This window comes from Cyprinus carpio, chromosome B8, assembly GCF_018340385.1.
Source record: "Cyprinus carpio isolate SPL01 chromosome B8, ASM1834038v1, whole genome shotgun sequence".
NCBI lineage: Eukaryota > Metazoa > Chordata > Actinopteri > Cypriniformes > Cyprinidae > Cyprinus > Cyprinus carpio.
Window position 1 is genome coordinate 23,118,735 of NC_056604.1, and position 16,754 is coordinate 23,135,488.

General features: G+C 35.7%; 2 protein-coding genes across 3 annotated transcripts in view; one reads left to right on the forward strand and one right to left on the reverse strand.

The window, feature by feature from the left end:
- LOC109111376 (cytosolic carboxypeptidase 1) overlaps nt 1-3,093 on the reverse strand; it is a 38,296-nt gene extending 35,203 nt beyond the window's left edge. Inside the window, exons 1-3 of one of the 2 annotated variants that reach the window (XM_042730167.1) lie at nt 2,902-3,093; nt 1,783-1,843; nt 1,431-1,552 (exon numbers count right to left, since the gene is read on the reverse strand). In XM_042730167.1, coding sequence (XP_042586101.1) covers nt 1,431-1,552; nt 1,783-1,814 — 154 coding nt within the window. In that variant the 5' untranslated portion in view covers nt 1,815-1,843; nt 2,902-3,093. Of the gene's footprint in view, nt 1-1,430; nt 1,553-1,782; nt 1,847-2,901 lie in introns of both variants that reach the window. The other variant, XM_042730166.1, reaches the window with a different exon arrangement.
- A 1,546-nt stretch (nt 3,094-4,639) lies between these two features.
- The window catches only part of LOC109110988 (N-alpha-acetyltransferase 35, NatC auxiliary subunit), a 16,158-nt gene continuing 4,043 nt past the window's right edge, over nt 4,640-16,754 (forward strand). Inside the window, exons 1-17 of the mRNA XM_019123949.2 lie at nt 4,640-4,792; nt 6,333-6,461; nt 6,639-6,672; nt 6,773-6,887; nt 7,050-7,124; nt 8,618-8,785; nt 9,008-9,074; nt 10,502-10,545; nt 10,629-10,679; nt 10,798-10,881; nt 10,976-11,090; nt 12,194-12,372; nt 12,453-12,512; nt 12,753-12,859; nt 13,245-13,311; nt 13,413-13,511; nt 16,099-16,277. Of these exons, the coding sequence (XP_018979494.1) occupies nt 6,341-6,461; nt 6,639-6,672; nt 6,773-6,887; nt 7,050-7,124; nt 8,618-8,785; nt 9,008-9,074; nt 10,502-10,545; nt 10,629-10,679; nt 10,798-10,881; nt 10,976-11,090; nt 12,194-12,372; nt 12,453-12,512; nt 12,753-12,859; nt 13,245-13,311; nt 13,413-13,511; nt 16,099-16,277 (1,565 nt within the window). The 5' untranslated portion in view covers nt 4,640-4,792; nt 6,333-6,340. The remainder of the gene's footprint in view (nt 4,793-6,332; nt 6,462-6,638; nt 6,673-6,772; nt 6,888-7,049; nt 7,125-8,617; nt 8,786-9,007; nt 9,075-10,501; nt 10,546-10,628; nt 10,680-10,797; nt 10,882-10,975; nt 11,091-12,193; nt 12,373-12,452; nt 12,513-12,752; nt 12,860-13,244; nt 13,312-13,412; nt 13,512-16,098; nt 16,278-16,754) is intronic.

Sequence of the window (16,754 nt, forward strand, 5' to 3'; positions counted from 1 at the left end):
GGAAGACCAAATAAAGTGCTTTTGCTTTCACCCAGAAACACACAGCATCTCCCTGACGGCTGCTTCAACACTTACTGCGGTTACTGAAACCACGCCTTCTTTCTTTGCATGAACATTTGGGCTGCATTACGCAACTATTTCTACATATTGACATAGAGATGTGGGGCGTGTTTGAACGAGCCGTTTTAGGAGGGCGTGGCAGAGTATTAACTTTGTTAAAGAATATCTCTTTGGATTTGAGACTTTAGTCTTTGCAACTTTACAGATCTTCTTTATGCACCAAGAGCTTGTAACACTCCAAAGAGAAAGGAAAAATTGAAATCGTATCATAAGACCCCTTTAAAGAAATAATAAAAAAAAAAACAATAACAAAAATAAAACTGTTATAATAAACTGTATAGCCATTAGATGTCTGCATTGCCTTTTAAATAAATATACAGGCTGTAATATCAAGATGAGGAAACAAGACACGATTTTTAATAGTTTCAAATAGTTTTCACTATAGTTTTTATTAGTTTTAATTGTAAAGTCATATTAAGGTCCTTTACATGCATTTTGCTAGCAATCACTTATTTTACTACATGGTATGAACTAAGGCTGTGCGATATGACAAAAAAAATAAATAAACTATTGTAATTTCGTGATAAATTTTGCAATTTTGACACTTACAGATATGCTTTACAGTCATAAATGCATTCAATGTGAATTTGCAACATATTTCCAATAGAAAACCAATGAGAGCTTTATCAAAAAGTTGTAACATGTCTCTAGAACAGACACAAGTCAAAATAATCACTATGTAAAGGTGTGACAAAATGTCTAGACATATGGCAAAAAAAATAAATAAAAAAAATCCTGTGTCCAGGGATTTTAATTTTTTTTCGCAATGCATTGGTTATAGAGCTCATTGTAGCGGGGCCTCAGGCATTGAAATAGATTTGTTGCGTCAGGTTTACACACACTCCGTCTGCAGTGTGTATACAGTGTGTGTATGCCGTGCAGAAGCAGCATGGACTCATTTGCAGTCCACTGCAGTCCGGGTGTTTATCACAAACACAACATTTATCTATTATTTTATCTTATCACAGTACATTAATACAATCTTTCATAGACATGTTCACGTTTAAACTCAATAAATATAACTTTGTTTTCCAACCTCCACGAGTGCCATTTCTTATTGCCTTGTTTATCTAAAAGTGCACTTTTCCTTGTTTTAAATCTAGCCAAAAAGCCATGTGTTGACTGTGAAACAGTAGACATTCATTATATGCATTTATTGTGTAATTTATTGTAATTGCACATATGAAAAAAATATCCTATAGAAATAATAAACTCAGCATGAAATGCCATCCACACCCCCATTTTCCCTCTCACTGTATGAATGCATCATTTTGGTGTGTGTGTGTGTGTGTGTGTGTGTGTAAGGTCACCTTGAGTCTGGATGAGGTGAAGGATTTTGCCTGTGGTCTGCCGGATGGCATCATTATCAGAGACTTTGGGCTCCTCATTCAGTCTTTCCAGCTGACTCAGCAACATCAGCACCCGGGAAGCACTGGGAATACAGGAAACCATCACAACAGGCAAAGTACACCATCATCAAAGCTTACTACAAAGTAAAGATGTCTCACAACTCTTCAGGTAAAATCAGACATTCAGGAAGAATACAGCTAGTTAACTGTATATACAACATATATAAACAATAGAGGTCTATAGAGTTTAAATAGTGTGTGTGTATGTGTGTGTGTGTGTGTGTGTGTGTTTAAGAGAGGGGAAAAAACTAACCTTTTTTCTGACGCCATTTTGAGTTTATTCATGTCTTGTCACATTCAGTAAGTCTTGCTGACTGCTGAGGGGAAGAAAAATGTAGAAATGCGTTTATGTAAAATCTCATTTAATTTATAAAGAGTATCAAGTCACACTAATGCATTAAAATCATGCAGAGGTCATACAGCAACACTACAGTAGGCTGCTTTGCACAATCATGAACCATACATACCCTACCAATTCAAGGATAGAAAACAGCAGCAAGAACCTTAATCAATATCAACGGCTGTGTCTCAAAACCTAGTGAGCCACCTACCCATCACAGCCTACTGAGCAGCCAAACTAGACAACATTGTTAGGCATCGTTATCTATCAGTCTACATAAACAGCATTTTTAGTCATCAAAACCTACCAAGCCTTCAGCATTACTGGCTTTTCTGCCTATATAGACTGCATTTTTGGGCATCAAACACTAAAAAGCATATAATATATTCAACATTTAGATCATATTTTGGGGCACCATGGTCACTCTGTCTGTATATTTTGGGAATTTTTGGGGCATCAAACCATAGAGAGCTTTTAACATATACAGCATTTAGCCAATTTGACATCAGGGTTGGGCATCAAAAAAAATAATTAAAAAAATATATATAATAATAATAATAATAATAATAATAATATAATAATAGTATATGTGTGTGTGTGTGTATGCATGTATAATAGCCTACCTGCCCACACTGACAGCACTTTAGACATGAAAATGCCTACATAGACAGCCATTTTAGGCATTATAGGCTCCCAAAGAAGCTGTCTATGTAGGGAGTCAGTTTGGTTTTGAGCCACGGCCAGTGTGCAAGTAACGTTACACATCAAATATACTGTTTTTATATTAGGCTGTCAAAAGAAGTTAGTCATAGTGAATAACACTGATTACAGTAAGATGCATTTCATTTAATGAATAATTAATGTCAGCGTCCTGATAAACCCCTCCTGTGTGAAGTCCAGTCATGATCGTGTCAGATCCACCTGTGCTCCAGAGAAAGCTCTGCTGTTAGCACTGATCCGCTAACCCACGGGACACTGGCAGAGCAAGAGCATAACACCGGAGCAGAAATAAAAATACACGCGTTTACCAACCGTTCAAGCACGCGAGAGCTGCGCCATCTGACCTTCTCACAGCGCGTTCTCTTGGCAACACACACACAAGCCCCTGACGGTGTTATTATTTACTGTTAACCCCAACACACTCGGAAGTGTGAGGGCGCGTCCAGTCACAGTGCTCGCGCGCACACCATGATCTGTACGTGCACCGCGAGAGACTGACGCACAGATGATTTACAGATCAGCTCTCTTTTAGAGCGTTTATGGTTAGTTTTGTGATTGTGATATGTGTTAAATGTTGTTTTTGTTGAATATGTCCAGAAACAATGGTGCATCTGTTCTGGCAATGTCCCTATGCCATCACTTTACAGATAAGATCTGTCCCGATCATTTCTGTTAATCTTATTGCTGATTTTTCTTTGTTTTGGAAAAATGTTACTGTTTGGTTTCCATGATAACACAGAGTAGTAAAAAACAGAAAGAAATATACCTAGTTAATCTCTATTGATCATTTTAGGGAAATATCATATTCACAAAGCGAAATTTAGTAATTCTAAACCTTCTTTTATTGCGTTTGGTAAGGAGACGGAACAGTACATCACTATTCCATCCATGATTCAAAAAATTAAAAGAAGGCTGCTAAAACCATTCAGTTATGCTCTATCTTTAATGTATTTATTTGAAACTCCCCCTGGATCTGTTCTTTTATATATGTTATTTTGTTGCTGTATTAATTGACTCTATTTGTGTGTTCTTATTGTTTGTGTCGTAAATATTTAATAAAGATGAAAAAAAAAAAAAAAAAAAAAAAAAAAAAAAAAAAAGCTCTCTTTTAGAGCGACGCAGAGCCGACGTAACGTAACGTCGGCAGACACGTGTGTGTATTCATTCATTCATTTATTCATTTAGTTAGATATTTAGTTATGTATTTACCTTTGAATAAACAACTTAAAACATTAAAATGTATTTGGAAAATTTGTATTTTTTCCCTTTATTTCTGTATAACGTTATCCCTGACACGGTTGGTTATTTGTACTTTTGTTTGTCCAGATAAATACTACTACTACAATTATATTATTATAAATATTATTATTATTATTGTTATTGTTATTGTTGTTGTTATTATTATATATTTTATACATTTTTTTTTTTTTTTTTACATAAATAATTTTATTGAAAAGCTCCTAAACATAGGTACACTTTACTTTGTGTGTGTGTGAGTGTGTGTGTGTGTGTGTGAGAGAGAGAGAGAGAGAGAGAGAGAGAGAGAGAGAGAGAGAGAGAGAGAAAGAAAGAAAGAAAGAAAGAAAGAAAGAAAGAAAGAAAGAAAGAAAGAAAGAAAGAAAGAAAAGGAAATAGAGAGACAGAGCTATTTGATTATCATATAATGTTATTGTTTTGTTTAATTCAGTTATTTCCGTTTTTATTCAGATATCCAATTTTATATATTTTGCTTCATATATGTAATCTAGTATTAATGTGAAATATTTTATAAAAAGTTTTATTGTATTTTACACAGCTCTGTCTGTATGATAAAGAAGTGCAAGAAAATGGGACATTTCCCATATTTCTACAGAATCTACACCAATTATTATACTTCAATGCATTTTTAAATGTATCATTCTGACCATGGTCAGGGACTTTAACTGACCAGAAGTCATTAAATATTATAACTGTAAGCTGCTTCGACGATTACAAAACCTTAGAGCAAACATTTGATCGATTCAATGTTTAACAAGAAAAAAGTAAATAATAATAAAGAAAATAACACACATTGTTATAACAAACATTTTTATTTCTGCCATTTTTTTCGCGTCAAAGCTCGGAACTACATATCCCAGAATGCAAATCACAGCGTGATGTCATTCACTGGCGTCCGCTGCGACAGCGCTGCATATCTGCAACAGCACAAACTACCAATCAAAAGGTATTGTATGTTTTATCATTTAAAGGGCTTTTGTTGTTAAATACGTATTTAAAATATTGCCAACTGGAATGAATTTAGGGTTTAGACAGCTTAGCAAATATCGCTCCATCTAATCTCATCTGGCTTTTTGTTCATGTAACGTTTCAGTTTGACACATCGTTGATGGTTCTGGATTTAAATCATTTGACCAAATCAAACATGTCAAATATAATTAATATCCAATTATATACATAAGATACGTGCTCACCTGTAATTCTCCGACGATTCGCCGTTGACCGGTAATTTAAGGAAAGCAGTGTTGTGACCATGAGTCAACCTCCTGATCAGTTCAGTCAAACCAGCACAACTACACCCGACTTTGTTTGTTTGTCTGTCATGCTTGACTGTAGAAACCAAATTTGGACATTTTGGTCTCGTTTAAAAGCTAGCGACCTGTTTGCTTACAGACAGCACTGCGAGGTCACCGCAGCTTCAGAAACGAGCCCAATATGTGTGAACAAAACTCATCTCCAATCTCCTGCGAGCAGAATAGGACTGGAGAGATGGAAAAGGAGAAAACACAAGAGCTTCAAAGGGGAGCTGTAACATAGCCACATATTTATTATAGCCTACTAATATATAGGCTATTCGAACCAAATGCATATACTCTTAGTATTAGTATAGGACTACTTGTCTTTTTTTTTTTCTTGTTTTTTTCCACAACCCGTGATAAATAAAGGGTTACTCAACCCTAAAATGTAAATTTTGTCATTAATCACTTACCCCCATGTTGTTCCAAACCCATAAAAGCTCAGTTCGTCAATTTAAGATATTTTGGATGAAAACCGGGAGGCTTGTGACTGTCCCATAGACTGCCAAGTAAATAACACTGTTAAGGTCCAGAAAAGTATGAAAAGCATCGTCAGAATAGTCCATCTGTCATCAGTGATTCAACCGTAACGTTATGAAGCAACGAGAATACTTTTTGTATGCGAAGAAAACAAAAATAATCACTTTATTCAACAATTCCTCTCCTCTGTGTCTCTCCGTATCAACGTAGCACCATTTTGGAGAATATGAGCAGTACGCAGGTGGTTTACACTCTTGTGTATCAGCCGCACCACAAGGATACATTTTCTACATATATTTACACTTTGATTTGAAAGAAAACAGCGTGTCCTTGTGGCGCGGCTGACACAGAAGAGCTTACGCTGCCTGCATTCAGCTTATTCTCCAAAAGTTTTCTTTTATTTGCGTACAAAAAGTATTGTCGTTGCTTCATAACGTTACGGTTGAACCACTGATGGCAGATGGACTATTCTGACGATAGGGTAGACACAAGCCTCCCGGTTTTCATCCAAAATATCTTAAATTGTGTTCCTAAGACGAACGAATCTTTTACGGGTTTGGAACGACATGGGGGTAAGGGATTAATGACAAAATTTTCATTTTGGGGTGGAGTATCCCTTTAATATGCCTATACGTATATAAAAATGTAATCTGATGCAAACTCCAAAATGGGACGTCCCGTCTTTGACTCATGTTTATTTTGTGTTCGCAGCTGCCTCAATGGTGATGAAGTCATCGGTAGAGGAGGAGGAGGGAGGTTGGGGTCTTGGGATCCCAGAGAAGATGAGAAACAACGCCAACTGGGTGGACGTCACCAAGGAATTCAAAGGAGCCTGTAAAGGTGTGTGTATTTCATGTTTATGGCTTATTATGAGAGAATTATTATTGGCTGAACTCTGTTTTTTGGACCGTTGTTGTCATCAGTGATGTTTTCATCAAGGTCACATGTAGATAAATCTGTCCTGTACGGAATAATGTACAGAAATTGACTTTGCTGAATAAATGTTTCTTTTTGCAGAACTCAAGCTTGGCGAGTTGCTACATGACAAATTGTAAGCATATATTACTTATTTGAGTTTGACATGCAACTCTTCCATACAATTCAACGTTTGGTGCGTGACTGCAGCAGACGTAATGCTCGTGTTCCTGTAGGTTCGGTCTGTTCGAGGCCATGTCCGCCATTGAGATGATGGATCCGAAGATGGATGCTGGGATGATCGGGAACCAAGTCAACCGCAAAGTCCTCAACTTTGAACAGGCCGTTAAGGTAAGAGCTGGTTACCTTAGGATATTTTGTTTAATAAAGTGAGGTAATAGTAATAATAAACCTGAATTTAGCAAGTTGAAGTATGAATATAAACTGTATACTGTACTGAAAGTGTCTTTTTGTCTCTGTCCTGATGCTTATTTATTCGGATGCTTTCTGAAGGATGAGGCCATACGAGTGAAGGATCTGAGTATTTCTGAGCTCATCGGGATCATGGACACATGTTTCTGCTGTCTGGTCAGTATGATATTGCCAACACACTCTATTGTGTCTCATGAAAGTAAAAAACAAAAACAAAAAAGATAATAAAAGTGCCTGAAATGGTAATAAATAATAGCAATAACAATATGCATTACAGTAAAATAAGTATTCAGTATCATACAGTGTTGTGTAGGGATGTAACGAATCACTCTACTCACGAATCGATTCACAATTTTTTAACAAAATGAGATTTAAGACAAATTATAATTGAAATGTGTCCTTTTATTATTGCTTGGACAAAATGCTGCACGTTTCTTTGTGAAACTGAAATATAACACTGTAATAATATACTAATACAGCATTTGCATATTATTGCTCTTTTGTTGGTTTGATATTATCCTCATTTGTAGGTCGCGTTGGATAAAAGCGTCTGCTAAATAACTAAATTTAAATATAATGTAAATGTAAATAACAAAACTAAATTGAAATTTTAAAACAAGCATAACCAATGTGAAGAATGTGTTTTGATTTCAAATGTAAGGACATAAAAAGACTTAAATGCCTTAAAACTTCTTTTCTTTTACTTCGTTAATTTAAGTTAAATGATCTTAATTTAAATTAAGATAACAGTTTATACTTTTGTGTGTGGGCGTGTTTTAAATTAAGATGATAACTTATAGCTACTTCTTAAAAATCGTTTAAAGGCTGAAATGTGAGGTTTATCACTATATAAAACTTTATTTATTTGTGAAAAACTGCAAATCATGTTTTTAACAGTCATTTTATGGTACTAGTCAAATTTGTTACCGTATAGACACTGCGCTATCAACACTCAAGGCCTAAAAAGCCTTATATACTGTATGTTGGTTAGTTATATTTGGCAATGTTAGATGCAATCCTGACAGGTGGTTTTTAATAGCACAGTAACATCTGATTTAAAGTGCAGAACTCAAGTATGCATGTAAACATGTAATTTATCACAGTTTGAAGTGCTGGAAAATCTTGAAAAGTGCTTGAATTTTACTTTGGAAAAGGTGTAAGAACCCTGTAGCTTTTTTTCCATTTTATTTCCTTTTTGTTTTTAGAAATTAATACTTTTAATCCAGAAGAGTGCATTAAATTAATTATAAGTGACAGCAGAGACATTTATAATAATAAAATATTAGAAATGCTGTTCTTTTAAACTTTATAGTCATCAGCAGCAAACCATCATATTACAGTGATTTCTGAAGGATCATGTGACACTGAAGACTGAAGTAATGATGCTGAAAATTCAGCTTTACATCACTGGAATAAATGACATTTTAACATATATTCAAATAGAAAACATTTATTTTAAATTGTTCCTATATATATTTTGATCTAATAAATGCAGCATTGGTGAGTGTAAGTGACTAAAAAATCTTCACCGACACCCATTTAAAAAAAAATAAAAAATCTTACAGACACCGAACTTTTTATTAGTAAAACAGTATATTAAATAAAGCAGTGTCTTTGCTGTATTGAGTATTGTCTCACTGTTGTCTCAGATCACGTGGCTGGAGGGGCATTCTCTGGCTCAGACTGTGTTTACGTGTCTCTATGTTCATAATCCGGATCTGATTCAAGACCCTGCTCTCAAAGCCTTCGCTCTGGGCATCCTCAAGATCTGCGACATCGCCCGCGAGAAAGTCAACAAAGCTGCTGTGTTTGAGGAGGTAAGACACACTGTTGTCCCAAAAGTGTTGTTTTATGAAGTTATGACAGTGTCTGGTGTGATTACCGATGACATAATGTATATTTAAATAAACGAAGACCCACTGGAAGACCCACAAAAAAATCTGTTTAATCCTATAGACTCAGTTTAATGTATTTTCTTCAGTGTTAAATATTGCTGTTTGTTTCTTCAGTGAATATGGATTTATGTTTTCCAATCACAGGAAGATTTTCAGGCCATGACGTATGGTTTTAAAATGGCAAACAACGTAACAGATCTTAGAGTGACAGGTGAGTGTAAGGACTACTGTATGATTTATATTTTCCTTAAAATACTTGCTTTTATATTTGGTATTTATTGTTTATTATCTTGAGTTAAGTGTCTTTTCTTACTAGTTCTGTAATGAAAAAATGAAAATAAAAAATCATTATTTAACAAGGATCCATTAAATTGATCAAAATTGGCTGTAAAGATATTTATTGTTACATTTCCATTACAAATAAATGCTTTTATTGTGAACTTTTTTATTAGTTTAAATTAGTATAAATGTATCTTGAGCAGCAAATCAACATATTAGAATGATTTCTGAAGGATCCTGTGACACTGAAGACTTGAGTAATGATGCTGAAAATTCAGCTTTAATAAATTACATTTAAAGGGTTACTCCACCCCAAAATGAAAATTTTGTCATTAATCACTTACCCCCATGTCGTTCCAAACCCGTAAAAGCTCCGTTCGTCTTCTGAACACAATTTAAGATATTTTGGATGAAAACCGGGAGGCTTGTGACTGTCCCATAGACTGCAAAATAAAGAACAGTGTCAAGGTCCATAAAAGGTATGAAAGTCGTTGTCAGAATACTCCATCTGTCATTAGACATGCAATCTGGGTTATATGAAGCGACGGGAACACTTTTTGTAAGTGAAGAAAACAAAAATAACTTTATTCAACAATTCCTTTGTCAACAGCCTCCTCTGTGTCTCTCCATATCAACGTATGCTGCGTATGCTCTTCTGTGTCATCCACGCCACAAGGATGCGCTGTTTTCTTTCAAATCAAAGCTAAATACATGTAGAAAGAGCGCATCCTTGTGGCGCGGATGATACAGAAGAGCATACGGTGATATGGAGAGACACAGAGGAGACTGTTGACAAAGGAGTTGTTGAATAAAGTAATTATTTTTGTTTTCTTCACTTACAAAAAGTGCTCCTGTCGCTTCATATAACCCAGATTGCACATCTGATGGCAGATGGAGTATTCTGACGACGACTTTCATACCTTTTATAGACCTTGACACTGTTAGTTACTTGGCAGTCTATGGGACAGTCACAAGCCTTCCGGTTTTCATCCAAAATATCTTAAATTATGTTCCGAAGATGAACTGAGCTTTTACGGGTTTGGAACGACATGGGGGTAAGTGATTAATGACAAAATTTTCATTTTGGGGTGGAGTATCCCTTTAAAATATATTTTCCACCATAAACTTTTGAATGTACATCTCGACTAATTACTGAAAATTTAAATGAGGAATTAAAGAGAATATTGAGGGAAAATATTCTTAATTGTCATGGAAATAATTTATTGATGCAAAAAAAAAAAGGCTACATTTTCCCATAATATGTAAATTAGCGAAGTTATGACTCAAACATGTTTTTATATGATTTCAATTTCATTCAGTTTCTTTTCATTTCTCCATTTAAAATTGAAATTTCTGTAGGAATGCTAAAAGATGTTGAGGATGAACTTCAGAGGAAAGTGAAGGTATCTCTAGACTTTTCATGAGTCTTCCCATATTTTCAGCTTTTTCTCTTCTTACATATGTGTCTCTTCCGTTATTTTTTCAGAGTACACGCAGTCGACAGGGTGAACAACGGGATCCTGAGGTTGAACTGGATGTAAGATTAATACAGAAACATTTCCCCAAAATACTAGACCTCAGATACAGAGATATACGGATGGTTTGGCTGAAACTGATATTTTTATATTGAGATTTTCTTTGTCTTTTGTCCTCAGCATCAGCAGTGCTTGGCTCTGTTCAGTCGTGTTAAATTCACTCGCCTGCTGCTCAGTGCTCTCATCTCCTTCACTAAAAAAGAGGTACCACATTATTAAATTCACTCAAGCATATTGCTTCAGAAAATGATTCATTGGTTCATTTCCTGATCTTTGATTGGTTGATTTGACATTTCAGACGAGTGCTGTCAGTGAAGCACAGAAGCTGATGACTCAGGCTGCAGACTTACTGCCAGCGATTCACTCCACCGTACAGTACGGCATACAGTCACAGAATGACACAACCAAAGGAGGTCTGAAACATTGTTAATCAATATAACACTCACAATAAACTTTATACTTTTAAACTTTCTGTCAACTAGAATTTTTTACAATAGTTTTTTCTTTAAATTTAAAAATACAATTTAATTTTTCTTTTTTTTTTTTAATTTAACTTGCTAAAAAAATGCTAATTTTTATTTAATAGGTTTCATTTTATGCTTAATTACATTAAAAAGTAAATTGAACATTTTTTATATTATAATTTTTTGTTAATTAAACTTACAATTATTTATTTTATTTTTAATTTAATATTTCTTATTTTAATTATTTAAATTATTTGCTTAAATTTTTAATATAATTAATTTTTGTTTTAATTGGACCTCAAATTTTTCGTTGTATTTCTAATTATTTAAATTTAATTACTTTAGGGCCAGTTTTACTAAACCGGGCAAATTTGCGCAAGAGCGCAATTCCAAAACAGCGCCGATGGGCGTGGAAATTTCTGCGGGTGATTTACTAACAATGTGCAAATTAAAGAACACAGACGCAGCACCTCATTTACATATCGACTAACACAATATACCAAGTGCAGCGCAAATTAGTGTAGTCGCAAATTAAGAATAAAGAAAGAAAGAAGCCACAGTATGTTGAAAAGAACCGGAGGCCAAAAATGAAGGTTTGCTAGAAATTTTGCTAGACCTAGTATTTCAAGTTGTCTTTTATTTCCTGAAGCAAATTAAAAATAACATGGCTTGACAAATGATATGTTCAGATTATGTGTTCTTCTGGCATTCAAAGTAAATTAATAACGTGGTGCAAATGCCAGTAATGTGACGAGCGCAAATGTTAGTAAATCACGTTGTGTGATTCGTTTGAAAACTCTCCTCTCATAACTTTTGTGTCTGAAAATGCATATTCAGTAAGGTCAGGCACAAAAGTAACTGTGTCCACCCCTTTTCAGCGCTAATTCATCACTGCGCGTCTTTAGTAAAACGTGACAGTACTATTTTAACGCCAAAAGACGGTTTGCGCTGACGCAAGCTGTTAGTAAAACTGTCCCTTAATGTTTAACTGCATTTTTTATTTTGTCAGAGAAATTGCTGAAATTCCACAAACACTTTTTTGTTTTTTTCAGATCACCCAATCATGATGGGTTTCGAGCCGCTGGTTAACCAGCGCCTGCTCCCGCCCACTTTCCCACGATATGCCAAGATCATCAAAAGAGAAGAGATGGTCAACTACTTCAGCAAACTCATTGAGCGCATTAAAACTGTCTGTGAGGTCATCAGCGTAACCAACCTGCACAGCATCTTGGTAAGTACATCTCAGTATGAATACATGTTTTCTAGGGTTGTTATAAAGATCAATAACTAATGCTGCTGAATGTGTTTCAGGATTTCTTCTGTGAATTCAGTGAACAGTCTCCGTGTGTGCTGTCCAGGTCTCTGTTGCAGGTGAAACCATCTTCATCTGACCTTATAAATCTCTTCTGTGGTCAGGAAATGTATCTTTAATGCTTTATTATCAAGGAATAACACATTCAACACAACTGTATCACAAATAAAACAGGTTTTGGATATATTATGTTACACAGAGACAGACTGATCAGGAAATGTTGGATATGATGGTTGGTCTTGGCATGTAGATAGTCTTAACTCTCGCCTGACTGCTGTCTGTGTGTGTGTGTGATGCAGACCACGTTTCTGATTGACAATAAGAAGGTGTTCGGGACTCATCTGATGCAGGATATGATTAAAGATGCACTACGTTATTTTGTCAGTCCACCTGTCCTTTCCTCAAAGTGAGTGATTATTATTTGCTTATTATTTAATAGTTTTTTGATAATAAATGATAAATCTTATTAAAGAGGTTGTGTAATTGTATTTTAATTTTTTTTTTATGTTTCCTAAAGTGTACTTATAATATTAATAGGGTTTTTATGTAAAAAAAAAAAAAACTACAAAAATTATTATTTAGAAATAAAAGAACATTTTCTAACCTAATGATTTAAACACTCCACTTAAAGGGCCATGTTTTCTTTAAGACTTCAACGGAAACGGCCACTTCTATGATTGGTTAACATCGTTGCATATTAAATAAACATTAACAAGTATCACAGCTGCTGAGATGAAGTCATGTCATTTTTAGTCCACATTATATTCCCATCTTGTTTTATTTGTTCACAGATGCAGTTTGAACAATAACCACCAGGCTAAAGACTACATTGACTCGTTTGTCACACACTGCACACGGGTTTGTGATTCGTTTTTTTGGACATGTTATTATGACAGGTGATTTATTATTATTTTTATTTTTTTGATATGATGAAATAAGAGTGTTATTATGTGTCACAGCCGTTCTGCAGCCTAATCCAGATCCACGGACACAACCGAGCACGCCAGAGAGACAAACTGGGTCACATACTGGAGGAGTTCGCCACCCTTCAGGATGAGGTGCGTAGATGGTTTTATTTGGTTCAGATCAACGTGTAAAGTCGACAAAACGGCCCTGTGTACTTTCTTGATAAGTTTCTCTGGTCTAATTCGTCAATGTTTGTTATTACAAAGACCTTAAAGGGGTAGTAAAAGAAATCCTTATAAATTCAGCGGCTTAATCCAGGTCTTCTGAAGAGACACGTTCACTTTATCTTTCTCTTTGAAACAACTTTTCTGTCACATTACAGTTAAATGTGTTGTGATTGGCAATTCATGTTGTTTTATGGTGTTGTTATAATCAGTCCCTCCAGGATTTCACGTAACGTTTTTCAGATTTTTGCAGCCTAAAATGACTGATTTTGCTGTGGCTTTTCTCAAAATTTGCGGTGATATTTGCGGCATTTCTTATTGTTTTGCGGTGAAAAAATACCACACATAACATTCTTCTAACACTGTTAGGACTTTTCTGACTTCGAGAATCACTGCAGGTCTCCAGAATAACGTTTGATGACACCAGCACTAGTGCCATTAAGTTCTACAGAAGGTGGCACCAGCACCTGACAGTAAAGCACTCTCCCTAATCACACATGTATATCTCAGAGATGTCTATTTGATGTCTGCATTTACATATGCAAGATGTATTTTTAAGAGTGCTTGTTCATCTGCAGTATTTCCTGTCAGATGTCAAATAGACATTTATTAGAACGCATGTAAAACTGCTTCTGAGATGTTTATCAGAGTACACAGCAGATGATTCCCAGATCTTTAGCAGACGTCTTACAGATGTTATAAATATATTACATCTGAAAAAATGTACTTTTATTACTGTCATTCATAATATCTAAATATAATTTAATGAATACAGAAATATATATATATATATATATATTAGGGAGTGGAAGTGGCCTATAAGCACTTCCTCTGCAGCCATCTAATAGTGGTAATCTTTTTTTATTGTTAAATAGTTGTTTGCTTTCCTACATTATGAAACTTTTAGCTTTATAAATGGGGGCAACCTATGAAGGATGAACAAATATTTTCACATTAAAAATAACTTTCAAATTCGGTAATACTTAAAGCTTTGAAGTGCTGGGAAAGTTGTGTGAAGCGTTTAAAAACACTCAAAAACATTAGAGCATTTCAGCCACAAATTGTTTCCTGTAGTTTTACTGTTAAATTCATGGTGAATGTAGTAATTTGTGTTTATTGAACAATGTTTTTCCTGGTTTCCACATCAGTGGTGTTTGTTCTGATATCTGTAGCTGTAACAGAATTCTGCACCGAATTTGAATGCTCCTCACAAGATTTCACAGAGATGTTATTGATTCTGTGGCGAATTCGACTGCTTTCTTCACTGTATCTCCCAGCGCTGTGTATATCAGTGTCGAGTGATCGAGATCAGTCTGCAGCTCCGGCTCGAACAGATAAACGGTCTGCGCTGCGTAGCCCAAACTAGTAGCGCGGATTCGTTCGGCTTTCGGTTCGTTTATCCAATGTAGCTCTTGTAAATCATGATGTCATGATGAGAACGCAAGGCTGTTCATTCCATTTTTGGAACTGAGAAACAACCTTTCTTTGACTGAACGCGCATTGCAGTGACGTCCCAGGACACATCTAAGCCTAAATTCTGCAGAAAATTTTGCAAGCTTTTGCGAAAATTGTGGAGTTTGCTTGATTTTGCGTTAAATTCAGCTTTAGCAAAATTCTGGAGGGACTGATTATTATAATGTAATTTCATGTTGTCTTATGTCACTGCAGTGTTGTTTCACCTTGTAACCTAATGTCTTAAAGCCTGTATACTGCTATATGTCCTCATAATAGTTTAGCCAATAGAATCTTAGTAAATATATCCGAAAATCAAACAACCGAAATTACAATATACATGATACGTTTGCAATAGACTGAATAATGGTTTTGTTGATTGGACCTTCACGGAGCTAGTTAGTGTTTGGAGTTTTAACAAACTGAATGAACTAGGATATGAGGGACATGCTGCTTGTTCAGTTCAACATGCAACATGTTAAAGTCAGTCTCATTTACAACAAGAGCATTTTCAGTGTGTCCATATACAAATTAAACGACCATGTTGAGTGAATGATTCAATGACTCACTTGTAAAATACGAAGATTGCTGCACCTATTGCTGTAACAATGTGACCTGTCAATTAACAAATCAGGATATAAATATTTAATCTTCAAAAGATTCAAGTCAGCAAGATGAATCAAATGTCCCACCAACAATAAATTCTACAGCGTTGGTGTACCAGCCACACTGACACAAGCTTACTGTCAGAACACGTTTTCATTCCAATGCGTTACTTTTCCATTGTTTTTCTTTGTAAACGTTTGTTTGACTGTCATGCGCATGTCTTTTGCAGCGTCTCGCACACAAATTCCATGTTTTTAAGATGCCATGCCAAGTTAAAAGGGTTTAAATTTTTACACGCAGCTCCGTTTTTGTTTGTTTGTTTTTTTTTGTGCATTTTTTTAGATGCAATGACATGTTCTGTGTGAACTGCCCCTTAGATGTTATAGTTTGTATTAGAAAAGTATGTTTTTTTTTTCTCCACTCTGTGGCATCATTGAGCGTGTTGGTTGTTGTTTAGGCTGAGAAGGTGGATGCTGCTCTTCATGGTTTGCTGATGAAGCTGGAGCCTCAGAGGCAGCATTTAGCCTGTCTGGGCACCTGGATCCTCTATCACAACCTGCGCATCATGATCCAGTACCTGCTCAGCGGCTTTGAGCTGGAACTCTACAGCATGCACGAGTATTATTACATCTACTGGTATGACACGCATAGTTTTACTGCTATAAACAGAACACGATGCACATGCACACATACTAAGAATGCTCAGTATATCTGCAATACACACAATTTCAATATTGGTACATCTCTGAAAGATACCCTAAATTAAGCCCAAAGTGCACATTAATGTGGGAATTAGCATTACAAGTACAACAGAGGTCATCTGCATAGAGTCTTAAAGGGACAGTATCAAAACAGCCAGTTTAAGAAGACCATGAGGAAAAAGCGTCCATGCATTTTTTATGGGGAGGTCGTGGCCTAATGATTAGAGAGTCGGAATCGTAATCCAAAGGTTGGGAGTTCGAGTCTCAGGCCGGCAGGGATTGTAGGTGGGGGGAGTGAATGTACAGTGCTCTCTCTCCACCTTCAATACCATGACTGAGGTGCCCTTGAGAAAGACAGCGAACCCCCAACGGCTCCCCGGGCGCCACAGCATAAATGCCTGCCCACTGCTCC